This window comes from Thalassophryne amazonica, chromosome 7 (genome assembly GCF_902500255.1).
Source record: "Thalassophryne amazonica chromosome 7, fThaAma1.1, whole genome shotgun sequence".
Taxonomy (NCBI): Eukaryota; Metazoa; Chordata; class Actinopteri; order Batrachoidiformes; family Batrachoididae; genus Thalassophryne; species Thalassophryne amazonica.
The window spans coordinates 15,475,024-15,490,990 of NC_047109.1; the positions used below are offsets into that span (position 1 = coordinate 15,475,024).

At 43.8% G+C, this 15,967-nt stretch overlaps 1 protein-coding gene across 1 annotated transcript in view; it reads right to left on the reverse strand.

Annotated features, from left to right (window-relative positions):
- LOC117513658 (low-density lipoprotein receptor class A domain-containing protein 4-like) overlaps nucleotides 1–15,967 on the reverse strand; it is an 832,720-nt gene that overhangs the window by 396,507 nt on the left and 420,246 nt on the right. The window contains 1 exon segment of the mRNA XM_034173890.1: nucleotides 3,128–3,268. Within this exon segment, the coding sequence (XP_034029781.1) occupies nucleotides 3,128–3,268 (141 nt within the window).

Sequence of the window (15,967 nt, forward strand, 5' to 3'; positions counted from 1 at the left end):
GTAAAAACACATTTTGGGGTCAATACAACACACTTTCTATGTGCACTAGATTTTTACAAAATGTTTTCCATGGACCTTGACCTTTGACCTGTTGAGCCCCAAATCAACAGGCATCGTGTGGTCCCTATTTGTAATGCATACACCATGGCTGGTGGCAATCAGGCAAGTACAACTGAAGCTATCTCACTCACAATGAAATGCTGCACAACTGACTGAATGACTGACTGACTGACTGAGTCCTTGCACACAGTGACTACAGACTGTATATACAGTGAACAAACCCTGCATGGCATCACGTCAGCTTTGATGTTCTCAGATGAAGCCCCGCTGGAAAAATAAAAAGTTGCAGTTCCTTGACTGGCCACTTGAGGTTGGCTCCAAAAGTCAGCAGGTTCCCATTCAAGACCATGTTAAAATGTCCCAACTTTAGAGCAGAATTAAACATGTTTACAACCTGGTACAAAAATAAAAACAAACAGACAAACAAACAAACAAACAAACAAAAAAAACAGGTTTTTGTCTCTGTAGTTGTAGCTACTTTCCTCCTCCAGGACAAAAGTACCTGGATGAATTTTATAACTTTTTAGTTTTATTTTAGTTTAAGTCACAAAGTTCTGCATAATTACAGCCGTGGTCACTTTGAGACCTAAGAGATTTTCACACCAGTTTCTGCAGCATGATGGACAAGGGTCCATGACTTCCCCTGGATGGGTCGTCGGCCCATCACAGGTTACTCCTGCACCCAACCAGTACCCCTTTACAACACGGTGGACAGGGATGACCCAGATGATGTATCTTGTCTAAGGACATATTCAGGTAGAATGGCCGGGAATCAAACCCAGTTCTCTGTATTTGTAAACCAGCTTTTTATCCCACTGATCCACCCATTCTGCAGCTCCGATTTAACATAGTTTTTAAAATAAATCTCCCAAAAAAGTAAAGGGTACAGGGAAGGAGAGAAGAAAAGTGCTGGACCAACAAATCATCCGGGCTGGAGCTGGTGTGCATTAAATGAAGGTAGGTGGGGGAGTGAAGGAGGGAGGGTAAGAAAGAGGAGAGGAGGAAGGCAAAGAAGGCAGCAGACTGAGCCAAGGATGAAAGTTCTGCCTCTCCTAAAAGTTGTTGAAAGAGAACGCGGCAGCACATCAAAGTGTCCTGGCAGAGAGCCACTCCAGCCCGCCGCTGTCCTTCACCCTCTCTAAGCCCATCGCTCCTCGCCGCTCGCTCCATCCCGCTCGGGTTTCATTGATCGTGACGAGTCCAGGGCACACACTCATCTCCTTCCTTGGACATTGCTGCTCAGCGGGAGATAGAAGGACATAATGCGAAGGTGTCAGAGTGTGTGTGTGTATGTGTGTGTGTGTGTGTGTGTTGGGGGGGCTAATGAAAACAGAATGAGATATTTGAGCAAAAATGACAAAGTGGAAAAACTGATGTTAGATGTGTTAGATGGATAAGAAAAAAACATAATGTTCCTTTGAAGATGTTCAGTCGCATAAAAAAAGTGGTCAAATTCCGTTCAGTACTAAGACTGCAGCAGCTACGAGAAAAACAGTGAGAGCTGGCACCTTCCAGTCAGAAGGTGCAGAGTTCAAATCCGACCTGGGTTCTTATATCTGGAGTTTACTGCCTCTGTTTTCGATACTTTTGTATAAGGAAAACCCAAACAATTCTGGTAAAGAGTTGGGTCCAAATAATTGTGTGTCCTGGTGGTTCTGATCTTTTCTCTTCTTCACCCCCCCCCCTTAAATAAGTCAAGTCTGGAAGCATCCATGACACCACAGTACAACCTTTGGTTCTCGATGGCAACCACCCAGGCAGACACTCAGTTCATCCACACCTCTCTAAAATAACCATCTATCTACCATTCTATCCTATTTTACTCATTCTTGCCTTATCAATCAATCAATCAATTTTATTTATATAGCGCCAAATCACAACAAACAGTTGCCCCAAGGCGCTTTATATTGTAAGGCAAGGCCATACAATAATTACGTAAAAACCCCAACGGTCAAAACGACCCCCTGTGAGCAAGCACTTGGCGACAGTGGGAAGGAAAAACTCCCTTTTAACAGGAAGAAACCTCCAGCAGAACCAGGCTCAGGGAGGGGCAGTCTTCTGCTGGGACTGGTTGGGGCTGAGGGAGAGAACCAGGAAAAAGACATGCTGTGGAGGGGAGCAGAGATCAATCATTAATGATTAAATGCAGAGTGGTGCATACAGAGCAAAAAGAGAAAGAAACACTCAGTGCATCATGGGAACCCCCCAGCAGTCTAAGTCTATAGCAGCATAACTAAGGGATGGTTCAGGGTCACCCGATCCAGCCCTAACTATAAGCTTTTAGCAAAAAGGAAAGTTTTAAGCCTAATCTTAAAAGTAGAGAGAGTGTCTCCCTGACATCACTATGACATCACAAAGCTGCAATGTTATTAAAAAATACTGAATTCTGCTTGTCCTACGTAAGTATGCGCTCTCTGAATGGACCTTCTACTTTTGACAGCAGAAACATTTTGTAATAACTTCAGAATTACGCCTGAAAGTCTTTGCTTGAATCTGATCCCACTGTGGATCCAGGGTCAAGTGGGTTCAGCTAGGCCAAGAGTAAACCGCTGCAGGCTGCAAGTGGTCCAGAACTGACTATTTCCAAACCCAACAATTTGTGGCCAGCTACTACCTCACAGTACCAACCATTTTCACCCACAGCACTGCAGTTCACATTTTCTCTATAGTCTGAAAAACTGTTGAACATCTGGTCTATTTTCTCATCTTGTATCTAAACAATGCATTTGCATGAATTTATGAGAAGTCTTTGCACAACTGGCTGACCAGATGTAAATATTTAGAAACTAAAGTTGCTAAATTCTATATATTTGTAATGCTCAAAGTGAAATACAAGGTCTGTCTTCCTCCCATAAAGCAAAGAACGAACTCTGTCAAACATTTACAGCACCCAAGAAGAACCGAGTCTACACGGGGAGTGATGGATGCAAGAGGGTCAGAAATCACACGGCACACCCACTGGCAGAGGGAGAGAGAGAGAGAGAGAGAGAGAGAGAGAGAGAGAGAGAGAGAGAGAGAGAAGATGAGTGAGGTTTGGAGGAGTTGTATGTTCTTATGCAGCACTCACAGCTGAAGATGCCTGGTGGAGGGTGCTGGGTGACCACGGGGCAGTTCTCCTCATCGCTGTTGTCCCCACAGTTATTCAGCTGGTTGCAGATCAGAGAACCCAGACGCAAACAGTTCCCATTGCTGCAGTGGAATTTGCACTCTGTGAAAGGAAACAGAAGAAAAGCTCAGCTCAGCTCATTCAAAGTGCTGATCTCTCTGAAGGTAGCGCTGAAAATAGTTCAAAATAGTTCGAAATAACGCTGAAAAGCACCTGTGGATATGAAGATGCTAAAGGTTACAGCGAATAGTTAAGCTAAGTATAACATCAATGAGGATGTGGTCACATTGTTTAGGAGAGAATTCCCCGGCAACAGCAAAACAGTGTCAAGAGACCCTGAAGTCCTTCAGACAAAGAAAAAACAATTTGAGCAAGCGGGGAAAGAGGCATTAATACGAGGTCTATTAGATAAGAAACCGACACTTTTATTTATTTTTTTTAACTATATGGATTTGAATGACGTGCGATTACACCAATCATGCTTGAACCCTCGTGCGCATGCGTGAGTTTTTTTACGCGTGTCGGTGACGTCATTTCCCTGTGGGCAGGCCTTGAGTGAGATGTGGTCCAGCCCTCTCGGCTGAATTCCTTTGTTTCACACGCTGCTCGAGACGGCGCGCGTTGCTTTATCAAAATTTTTTCTGGACCTGTGAGGAATATCCGAGTGGACACTATTCCAGAAATTAAGCTGGTTTTCGGTGAAAAGTTTAACGGCTGATGAGAGATTATGGGGTGTTTCTGTCGGTGTAAGGACTTCCCACAGAGCGGGACGTCACGCAGCGCTTCCAGGCACCGTCGTCGGCCTGTTTCGACCTGAAAACATCCTAATTTAAGGCTTAATTCACCCAGGACGTCATGAGAGAACAGAGAAGATTCAGAAGAGGCCGGCATGAGGACTTTATGCGGACATTCCACTGTTTAAGGACATTTTTTAATGAAAGACGTGCGCGCAAATTCGCCGAGTCGTCACGGAAAGGACTCGGCGAATCTGTGTGCGCCGCGACAGGAAAAACACCTCCGTGTTGAAAACCATTTGTAAAATTCAGGCGGCTTTTGATGGCTTTCAACAAGTGAGTAACTGAGAAATTGTTTAACAGCTTGGGCATGTTCCAACTTGCCCGTTAAGGTTTCCAATGGAGGTGGTTTTCCTGTTGCGACCCCCCGCGGTCGGGTCCAGCCCGACATGCGACTCTGCCCGCACGTTCTTTCATTACAAAATGTCCGTTAACAATGGAATGTCCGAATAAACTCCTCATGCCGACTTCTTCTGAAAGTTCTCTGCTCTCTGACGACTTACTGGGTCAACAGAGCCTGAAATGTGGAAGTTTTCAACTTGAAACAGCGAGACGACGCCGCCTCGAAGCGCAGATCGCCGTCAGGCACCGTGGGCCGTCCTTACGTGACACTACCAGACCAAAATCTCTCATCAGCCGTTAAAAATTTTACCGAAAACCAGCTGAATTTATCGAATGGTGTCCACTCAGTTGTGCCTTACAGTTTTGAAAAAATTTTGATCAAACAAACAAAAAATCGACGAGAGGGTGGGCCACTCCTCACTCAAAGACTGCCCACAGGCGAATGACGTAACCGACAGGCGTGAAAAAACTCTCGCATGCCCACGAGGGTTCAAGCATGTCTGATGTAATCACACGTGATTTAAATCCATATGGTTTTTGAAAAAAATAATAAGGTCGGATACTTTTCTAATAGACCTCGTAAAACAAGCAGCAGTTTTTCAGCTTTAAACTGAAAAGTGTGCAAACTATCACAATCACTCACTCATCTGCAACCGCTTACTCCAGTTAAGGGTCACGGGGGAGCAGGAGCCTATCCCAGCAGTCATAGGGCGTGAGGCGTGCAGCCAGAGACGGCTGAAACGTGCATAAATAGTTAAAGTAGTTGATCAAATGTTCTTGCTGCTATTGTTTCTAATGAAAACGCTGCTTTTCCTCCCACACATGGACGAGTCACATTCATCTGAACTTTAGTTACTGATCCATCCAGATATCATCAATGTTTGTGCAAGACGTCAAGAAGACGACCAGATGACAAGAAGTTGGCCGACAATCAAATGGAACATTGATGATATGGGAACTACACAAACGTTGAGGAACTGTCAAAACAAAGCAAAACAGAATACAGATGAATTGAGGTTGTTATCAGGATTCCTTCACATTTTTCAACAGTTTTAAAATTCTGATGACGCGCCAGCTACAGGAACGAAGCTGAACAACAGTTAAACGATGTCTCTGAAAATCAGCGTAGGTACAGATTTCTTGTTTCATTTTGGCTTTGGTGCCCTTCATTAGTGCCATGTGTCCGGGGCAGCCAGAGCACCCAGAGGAAACCCACACAAACACGGAGAGAACACGCAAACTTCACACAGAAAGGCCACAGATGGGAATCGATCCTACAACCTTCTTGCTGTGAGGCAACAGTGCTAACACTAATATTTTTGTCTGTAGCCAGCCTCCCAAAAAACCTTTAAAAAAGTTAGATAAAGGGTATTTAACACTTTTTCTGCAGTATGAGGTCTATTAGAAAAGTATCCGACCTTATTTTTTTCAAAAACCATATGGATTTGAATTACGTGTGACTGCGTCAGACAAGCTTGAACCCTCGTGCACATGCGTGAGTTTTTCCACGCCTGTCGGTTCAGTCATTCGCCTGTGAGCAGGCTTTGAGTGAGGAGTGGTCCAGCCCCCTCGTCGGATTTTCATTGTCAGGAAATGGCGGAATGATTTGGGCTTTTTTTCTATCAGAATTTTTTCAGAAGCTGTTAGAGACTGGCAGCTGGAAACCATTAGAAAAATTTATCTGGCTCTCGGTGAAAATGTTACAGGCTTGGTAGAGAATAAGGAGTGTTACTGTCGCTTTAAGGACGGCCCCCAGCGGCTGTGGGGCGCGCCGCGCTCAGAAGCCGCCATCGACAGGCTGAATCAATCAATCAATTTTTTTTATATAGCGCCAAATCACAACAAACAGTTGCCCCAAGGCGCTTTATATTGTAAGGCAAGGCCATACAATAATTATGTAAAACCCCAACGGTCAAAACGACCCCCTGTGAGCAAGCACTTGGCTACAGTGGGAAGGAAAAACTCCCTTTTAACAGGAAGAAACCTCCAGCAGAACCAGGCTCAGGGAGGGGCAGTCTTCTGCTGGGACTGGTTGGGGCTGAGGGAGAGAACCAGGAAAAAGACATGCTGTGGAGGGGAGCAGAGATCGATCACTAATGATTAAATGCAGAGTGGTGCATACAGAGCAAAAAGAGAAAGAAACAGTGCATCATGGGAACCCCCCAGCAGTCTACGTCTATAGCAGCATAACTAAGGGATGGTTCAGGGTCACCTGATCCAGCCCTAACTATAAGCTTTAGCAAAAAGGAAAGTTTTAAGCCTAATCTTAAAAGTAGAGAGGGTGTCTGTCTCCCTGATCTGAATTGGGAGCTGGTTCCACAGGAGAGGAGCCTGAAAGCTGAAGGCTCTGCCTCCCATTCTACTCTTACAAACCCTAGGAACTACAAGTAAGCCTGCAGTCTGAGAGCGAAGCGCTCTATTGGGGTGATATGGTACTACGAGGTCCCTAAGATAAGATGGGACCTGATTATTCAAAACCTTATAAGTAAGAAGAAGAATTTTAAATTCTATTCTAGAATTAACAGGAAGCCAATGAAGAGAGGCCAATATAGGTGAGATATGCTCTCTCCTTCTAGTCCCCGTCAGTACTCTAGCTGCAGCATTTTGAATTAACTGAAGGCTTTTTAGGGAACTTTTAGGACAACCTGATAATAATGAATTACAATAGTCCAGCCTAGAGGAAATAAATGCATGAATTAGTTTTTCAGCATCACTCTGAGACAAGACCTTTCTGATTTTAGAGATATTGCGTAAATGCAAAAAAGCAGTCCTACATATTTGTTTAATATGCGCTTTGAATGACATATCCTGATCAAAAATGACTCCAAGATTTCTCACAGTATTACTAGAGGTCAGGGTAATGCCATCCAGAGTAAGGATCTGGTTAGACACCATGTTTCTAAGATTTGTGGGGCCAAGTACAATAACTTCAGTTTTATCTGAGTTTAAAAGCAGGAAATTAGAGGTCATCCATGTCTTTATGTCTGTAAGACAATCCTGCAGTTTAGCTAATTGGTGTGTGTCCTCTGGCTTCATGGATAGATAAAGCTGGGTATCATCTGCGTAACAATGAAAATTTAAGCAATACCGTCTAATAATACTGCCTAAGGGAAGCATATATAAAGTGAATAAAATTGGTCCTAGCACAGAACCTTGTGGAACTCCATAATTAACTTTAGTCTGTGAAGAAGATTCCCCATTTACATGAACAAATTGTAATCTATTAGACAAATATGATTCAAACCACCGCAGCGCAGTGCCTTTAATACCTATGGCATGCTCTAATCTCTGTAATAAAATTTTATGGTCAACAGTATCAAAAGCAGCACTGAGGTCTAACAGAACAAGCACAGAGATGAGTCCACTGTCCAAGGCCATAAGAAGATCATTTGTAACCTTCACTAATGCTGTTTCTGTACTATGATGAATTCTAAAACCTGACTGAAACTCTTCAAATAGACCATTCCTCTGCAGATGATCAGTTAGCTGTTTTACAACTACCCTTTCAAGAATTTTTGAGAGAAAAGGAAGGTTGGAGATTGGCCTATAATTAGCTAAGATAGCTGGGTCAAGTGATGGCTTTTTAAGTAATGGTTTAATTACTGCCACCTTAAAAGCCTGTGGTACATAGCCAACTAACAAAGATAGATTGATCATATTTAAGATCGAAGCATTAAATAATGGTAGGGCTTCCTTGAGCAACCATTTCATTTCTAAACGGATGGCTGTCTGGACCCGTGACCATCGTGTGCAATTTCTCTGGTTATCACAAGAGCTGGACATCAACCATTTTCCGGCGGATTTCACTTTTAACAAGAGATTTTGTCATGGAAAGCCGAGCGGAGGCTTCGCGTGTCATGATGGATTCGCTACTGGAGCGAGACAAAACCACCTCCGTTTTGGCCTCACAGGACGGCTTTGAGATGGTGTTCAGACAGCTGTCGGTGGTTTTTCCATCGAGTGATTATCCGAGAAATTGTGGATGTGCCTGGACATGCCAGAACATGTCCCGTGAGGCTTCATCACGGCGTTGCTGTGCGCCATGCGGCACCGCCACGACGCGCGGAATTCCTCCGCACATCTGTCTCCATGTGCTGAAAAAGTGCTGATGTCCACGTCTTTTCACAATTCCTGTGCTAGTCAGACGACATCCCGGATAAAACACAGCATCCAGTTTGGAAATGAACGGCACATTCCACTGTTACAGGAGTTTTTGTCATGGAAAGAGGAGCGGAGGCTTTGCGCATCGCGGTGGTGCCGCATGGCGCACAGCAACGCCATGATGAAGCCTCACGGGACATGTTGTGGCATGTCCAGGCACATCCACAATTTCTCGGATAATCACTCGATGGAAAAACCACCGACAGCTGTCTGAACGCCATCTCAAAGCCGTCCTGTGAGACCAAAACGGAGGTGGTTTTGTCTCGCTCCAGTAGCGAATCCATCGTGACGCACGAAGCCTCCGCTCGGCTTTCCATGACAAAATCTCTTGTTAAAAGTGAAATCTGCGGGAAAATGGTTGATGTCCAGCTCTTGTGATAACCAGAGAAATGACACACGATGGTCACGGATCCAGACAGCCATCCGTTTAGAAATGAAATGGTCGTTCAGCCTGTCAATGGCGGCTTTGGAGCGCGGCGTGCCCCACTTTTCTAATAGACCTCGTAAATCCAACTATGTGAAAAATGGCATTTCTTTGTCTTTTTTAGGGTCCCTGGAAGGTCCACAGCAATTCAATAGCTGCGGTTACATGGACCACAAGTAATCTGATTGAAGAAGCAGATTGAACGATCAGATCAAAATCACGCCATGTAAACAGCTCCATCTGATTAAAATTATTCATAACCATCCCAAAGACATATCTTTATGTTCGGCTGCCTTTAGTAATGCTGGTATTTGGCTAGACTCTTTCTCTTTTATTGTTCTGTCTGAGTTATTTTCATTAGTTACTTCCTCCAAACCATCAACATGTCTATTAGACCCCATTCCTACCAGGCTGCTCAAGGAAGCCCTACCATTAGGTAATGCTTCGATCATAAATATGATCAATCTATCTTTATTAGTTCAATTCAATTCAATTCAATTTTTTTTTTATATAGCGCCAAATCACAACAAACAGCCGCCCCAAGGCGCTCCACACTGCAAGGCAAGGCCATACAATAATGATGTAAAACCCCAACGGTCAAAACGACCCCCTGTGAGCAAGCACTTGGCTACAGTGGGAAGGAAAAACTCCCTTTTAACAGGAAGAAACCTCCAGCAGAACCAGGCTCAGGGAGGGGCAGTCTTCTGCTGGGACTGGTTGGGGCTGAGGGAGAGAACCAGGAAAAAGACATGCTGTGGAGGGGAGCAGAGATCGATCACTAATGATTAAATGCAGAGTGGTGCATACAGAGCAAAAAGAGAAAGAAACAGTGCATCATGGGAACCCCCCAGCAGTCTACGTCTATAGCAGCATAACTAAGGGATGGTTCAGGGTCACCTGATCCAGCCCTAACTATAAGCTTTAGCAAAAAGGAAAGTTTTAAGCCTAATCTTAAAAGTAGAGAGGGTGTCTGTCTCCCTGATCTGAATTGGGAGCTGGTTCCACAGGAGAGGAGCCTGAAAGCTGAAGGCTCTGCCTCCCATTCTACTCTTACAAACCCTAGGAACTACAAGTAAGCCTGCAGTCTGAGAGCGAAGCGCTCTATTGGGGTGATATGGTACTACGAGGTCCCTAAGATAAGATGGGACCTGATTATTCAAAACCTTATAAGTAAGAAGAAGAATTTTAAATTCTATTCTAGAATTAACAGGAAGCCAATGAAGAGAGGCCAATATGGGTGAGATATGCTCTCTCCTTCTAGTCCCCGTCAGCACTCTAGCTGCAGCATTTTGAATTAACTGAAGGCTTTTTAGGGAACTTTTAGGACAACCTGATAATAATGAATTACAATAGTCCAGTCACTCTGAGACAAGACCTTTCTGATTTTAGAGATATTGCGTAAATGCAAAAAAGCAGTCCTACATATTTGTTTAATATGCGCTTTGAATGACATATCCTGATCAAAAATGACTCCAAGATTTCTCACAGTATTACTAGAGGTCAGGGTAATGCCATCCACAGCAAGGATCTGGTTAGACACCATGTTTCTAAGATTTGTGGGGCCAAGTACAATAACTTCAGTTTTATCTGAGTTTAAAAGCAGGAAATTAGAGGTCATCCATGTCTTTATGTCTGTAAGACAATCCTGCAGTTTAGCTAATTGGTGTGTGTCGTCTGGCTTCATGGATAGATAAAGCTGGGTATCATCTGCGTAACAATGAAAATTTAAGCAATACCGTCTAATAATACTGCCTAAGGGAAGCATATATAAAGTGAATAAAATTGGTCCTAGCACAGAACCTTGTGGAACTCCATAATTAACTTTAGTCTGTGAAGAAGATTCCCCATTTACATGAACAAATTGTAATCTATTAGACAAATATGATTCAAACCACCGCAGCGCAGTGCCTTTAATACCTATGGCATGCTCTAATCTCTGTAATAAAATTTTATGGTCAACAGTATCAAAAGCAGCACTGAGGTCTAACAGAACAAGCACAGAGATGAGTCCACTGTCTGAGGCCATAAGAAGATCATTTGTAACCTTCACTAATGCTGTTTCTGTACTATGATGAATTCTAAAACCTGACTGAAACTCTTCAAATAGACCATTCCTCTGCAGATGATCAGTTAGCTGTTTTACAACTACCCTTTCAAGAGGCACTGCGCTGCAGTGGTTTGAATCATATTTATCTAATAGATTACAATTTGTTCATGTAAATGGGGAGTCTTCTTCACAGACTATGGTTAATTATGGAGTTCCACAAGGTTCTGTGCTAGGACCAATTTTATTCACTTTATACATGCTTCCCTTAGGCAGTGTTATTAGAAAGCATTGCTTAAATTTTCATTGTTATGCAGATGATACCCAGCTTTATCTATCCATGAAGCCAGAGAACACACACCAATTAGTTAAACTGCAGGAATGTCTTTCAGACATAAAGACATGGATGACCTCTAATTTCCTGCTTTTAAATTCAGATAAAACTGAAGTTATTGTACTTGGCACCACAAATCTTAGAAACATGGTGTCTAACCAGATCCTTACTCTGGATGGCATTACCCTGACCTCCAGTAATACTGTGAGAAATCTTGGAGTCATTTTTGATCAGGATATGTCCTTCAATGCGCATATTAAGCAAATATGTAGGACTGCTTTTTTGCATTTGCAAAATATCTCTAAAATTAGAAAGGTCTTGTCTCAGAGTGATGCTGAGAAGCTAATTCATGCATTTATTTCTTCTAGGCTGGACTACTGTAATTCATTATTATCAGGTTGTCCTAAAAGTTCCCTGAAAAGCCTTCAGTTAATTCAAAATGCTGCAGCTAAAGTGCTGACAGGGACTAGAAGGAGAGAGCATATTTCACCCATATTGGCCTCTCTTCACTGGCTCCCTGTTAATTCCAGAATAGAATTTAAAATTCTTCTTCTTATTTATAAGGTTTTGAATAATCAGGTCCCATCTTATCTTAGGGACCTCTTAGGGCGCTGTCCCACTGGTATTTAGGAGGATTTGCGCATGAAATGAGAAGACAAAAGCTGAGCGTTCGCAACAAAGGTGGGCGGAAATGACAAATGTCACGGGGTGGATCAGCGAATACATGAGGAAGAAAAGCGGATATAACAGGGAACAGAAGCGAAGGTGACCGCGGAGGCGCCCCCATGAGGGGCACAGCGGCCGTGATGCACTCGCTTCATCCGTGCCCACTCTGTCTGCATGTGCGACATACCATTTGCGACCGTGATGTGGCCGTGTTGGGCACGCGTCATATCTGTTTTGCACGCCGTCCCGGTCCGCTGCCAAGCCGCGCCAACCCGTCGGTTGCGGATATCAGCGGATGACAGGGGATATGTGGCGCGTTGGTTGTGTATGTCCTGCGTACACAACACGGATGTGTTCGGATGGCGGCTGACTCATACAGGAATGTTACACGGTTATTGCGGTTGTTTGACGGATGTGGGCCACTTTTGTGCGCATTCCATCCGCAAATCATCCTAAACGCCAGTGGGACAGGGCCCTTAGTACCATATCACCCCAATAGAGCGCTTCGCTCTCAGACTGCAGGCTTACTTGTAGTTCCTAGGGTTTGTAAGAGTAGAATGGGAGGCAGAGCCTTCAGCTTTCAGGCTCCTCGTCTGTGGAACCAGCTCCCAATTCGGATTAGGGAGCCAGACACCCTCTCTACTTTTAAGATTAAGCTTAAAACTTTCCTTTTTGAAAAAGCTTATAGTTAGGGCTGGATCAGGTGACCCTGAACCATCCCTTAGTTATGCTGCTATAGACTTAGACTGCTGGGGGGTTTCCCATGATGCACCCAGTGTTTCTTTTTATTCACCTCTATTTGCTCTGTATGCACCACTCTAATTTTAATCATTGGTGATTGATCTCTGCTCTCTTCCACAGCATGTCTGTTTCCTGATTCTCTCCCCTCAGCCCCAACCAGTCCCAGCGGAAGACTGCCCCACCCTGAGCCTGGTTCTGCTGGAGGTTTCTTCCAGTTAAAAGGGAGTTTTTCTTTCCCACTGTCGCCAAGTGCTTGCTCATAGGGGGTCATTTTGACCGTTGGGGTTTTTATGTAATTATTGTATGGCTTTTGCCTTACAATATAAAGTGTCTTGGGGCAACTGTTTCTTGTGATTTAGCGCTATATAAATAAAATTGATTTGATTTGATATGATTTGATTTGATTCATCCAATCCGATTGAAATTATGATTGCATCAGAAGAGGTGGTGTAAGCCTGTTTCTAACCCGATCAGCAGTCTGTTAGGTCACATCACCACGTGATGCTTCCTCCTCTGTGTTCGGGAAAATGGTGGTAGCAAAAAACAGTTGGACTTTAGAAGAGACAATGCTTGTCCTCAACATATTATGTAAAAGAATTTAAAATCAGTGGAAAGGCTCAACAGATATAAAGTTCGCAACACAGACTTGTGTCCGAAGTCAGTAGGTCAGTTGAGCAAATTAAAAACCACTGGAAAGCAATGAAAAGGGCTTTCTACAAGGAGAAGCTTAAAACAAGCCGAAGTGGCGCGCAGCTCCAACCAGCTTCTGAATTATTATTATGAATTAATAGAGAAATAATTGGAGGACGACTGCTTTCCAAGGTGGACAATGGAGTAGATGTCGGTTTTCCACCAGAGGAAAGTTCTGTATTCTGTATTTCTTTGACCCTCCCAAACATGTTTTGGTTATTCTGAACATATTCAATACCTTGGAAAATCTATAGCTGCTGCTGTTTAGAAAATACAGCTGTATTCAAAGTAACACATGGGATGAAAAAGGGCATGGTCATTTTTGGGCTGTTTGTCCTGGATAGAGATTTTGGCACATATCTCAAGTTGTTCACTGGGATCATATTATGGGCACTTCTCACATAGTGCGAAGTTTGGATGGCGTTTGGACGAAAACAGCGAAACAGCGTGAAACAGTTCAAAATTAGCGCATGAAACATTGCACCGACGGGCAGGCATGCACGAACCCGGTGCAAGAGCTTGTGCATGCGCCATTGTCTTTCGAGCAGGAACAGTGCCAGGTGCACCACATCGCGCCGCTTACGTGATATAAATAAAAAAATAAAAACCAGCCGGTATGTGTGCAACCACATCGGGCTGCTTACATGGTATTAAAAAAAAACAAACAAAAAAAAACCAGGTGGTATGTGTGGAACCACATTGCGCCGCTTATGTGGAATAATAAAAGAAAAAAGAGAAAAACACACCACCCACTGGACACAAAATCACACCTTTTAAAACCTCTGATCCCCAGTCAGAGATTTTACCACTGAGCTACAGAGCTGTTCTTTGAAAGCTGCAGGAATCTGCCTCATATCAGGAAGGACATGGAAGTATTACAAAAAATAAAATAAAATCACACACCATATAAAAACACCGCATTTATCAAGCGAGCAATACAAATATGATCTGTCTGTTCCACTGGTGATGACCCATGGTCATGAATGAGAAGCAGTGTCAGCAGTGTGCTCTGATCATGTCCACAACTATTGGTCAGGTGCGTCCATTAGCCGCGCACGTGTTCTGCCTGACACGTGTGTCTTGTGGATAGCGCACCACAGCACAGACACCACGTCATGTGGAACAGAGCTCACGTGGGTGACGTGACAGTCAGATCGCCCGCTGCGTGTTCTGATCTGACGGTCCATTTCAACCTGGGGGGCTGTCAGTGTCCAGTCCATGTGCACACTTGCTTGCTGCAGCTCGTTGCCACCACGGCAATATATATATTTTTTTTTTATGTCCACGTAAATACGAGGGTAGGCTGAAAAGTTCTAAGGCTTCCCATGAAAGAGTAATGCATTAACTGCATTATAGTGAGCCTTAGAACTTTTCAGCCTACCCTCGTACAGCAATCAGACACATGCGCCTCACAGTGGACAGTTGTTAGTCCATGACTGTCCAAACACAGTAGGTGTTGTGTAGCTGGAATGTCCAGAATGACAGATCACAACAGCTGCTTCTGTCGGAAGCCACGTCTCCCGTGAATGGAGCGCACAAACCCACGTGTCAGTGTGTGTTTGCAAAGTCACTCTCGTGGGGAACTTAGACAAATTTCACAGCAGTACGACAGTGATTGTCTGCAGTCTGTTCTCGTGTGAAGAGTGTGACTGGTCACACATTTTGCGAGTGGTGTTAGGTGTTCGTGCGTGTCACCTGGAATTTGCCCGGCACCTGCCACGAGAGGGTGTGATGGGTTCACATAGTGAACATTTGTCTTTCAGGCGCTTGTGTGCGCAAATAGTTGCAGCAACAGGTGTACAAGGCGTTGGCAACAGGGATGACATTACACAGTGTACACGATTCCTGCGTCATGCGCACCAAGTGTGCACTTCGTCCAAACTTCACACTATGTGTGAAGGGGCCCTTAGTCTGGAACAGGTGAGTTAACCTCTCCTAAATGATGTGCACACGTCTCAGCTAGGTCCTCTACTAAGTCCATCACCAAACTAGCGAGCCACCTGACCACCCCACCCAAATTCCCACCTGCCACATCTCCACACTCAGAATAATTAAAATAACAGTGAAAACTGACTACAGCCCACACAACATGTAGAAACTGAATATAAGAAACTGGCCCTGATGTTTAGTTTCTTCCAATTGTTCCTGGCAGTATGTTATTGTGCTGACAAAAAGAGTCGACTTTAGCCCTTGGTTTTATGTTCTTGACATCAGAGTAATGTCAGTTTAAGAAGTAATGCCAAGCTCTGATGTAAGTGAATAAAAGTTTTTAGCACTATATTTCATTTTTATCCAGATTGTTGTGCTCCTGCCAATTTTATTATTTTATATATGGAAGAAAGTTGTATTCACTTTCATAAAAAAAGGAGAAAATATGTTTGTCAGATTTTTTTTAAATTTTATTTTGTTAATGAAGATGACCATTTCAGAGAGGAAAGTGATTGGACGTGTATTTCTGCAATGCCATCGTTGTCCTGCTACCACCGGACGGCTCTGCATCGAGACTTGTGATCCAGGCTGAAGAAAGATGCCATCAAAGTGACCAGCGTTCTCCAACCAGTTGTTGCTTGCGCTATTCCTCTCATTCTGACAGAAGTTATGAAGT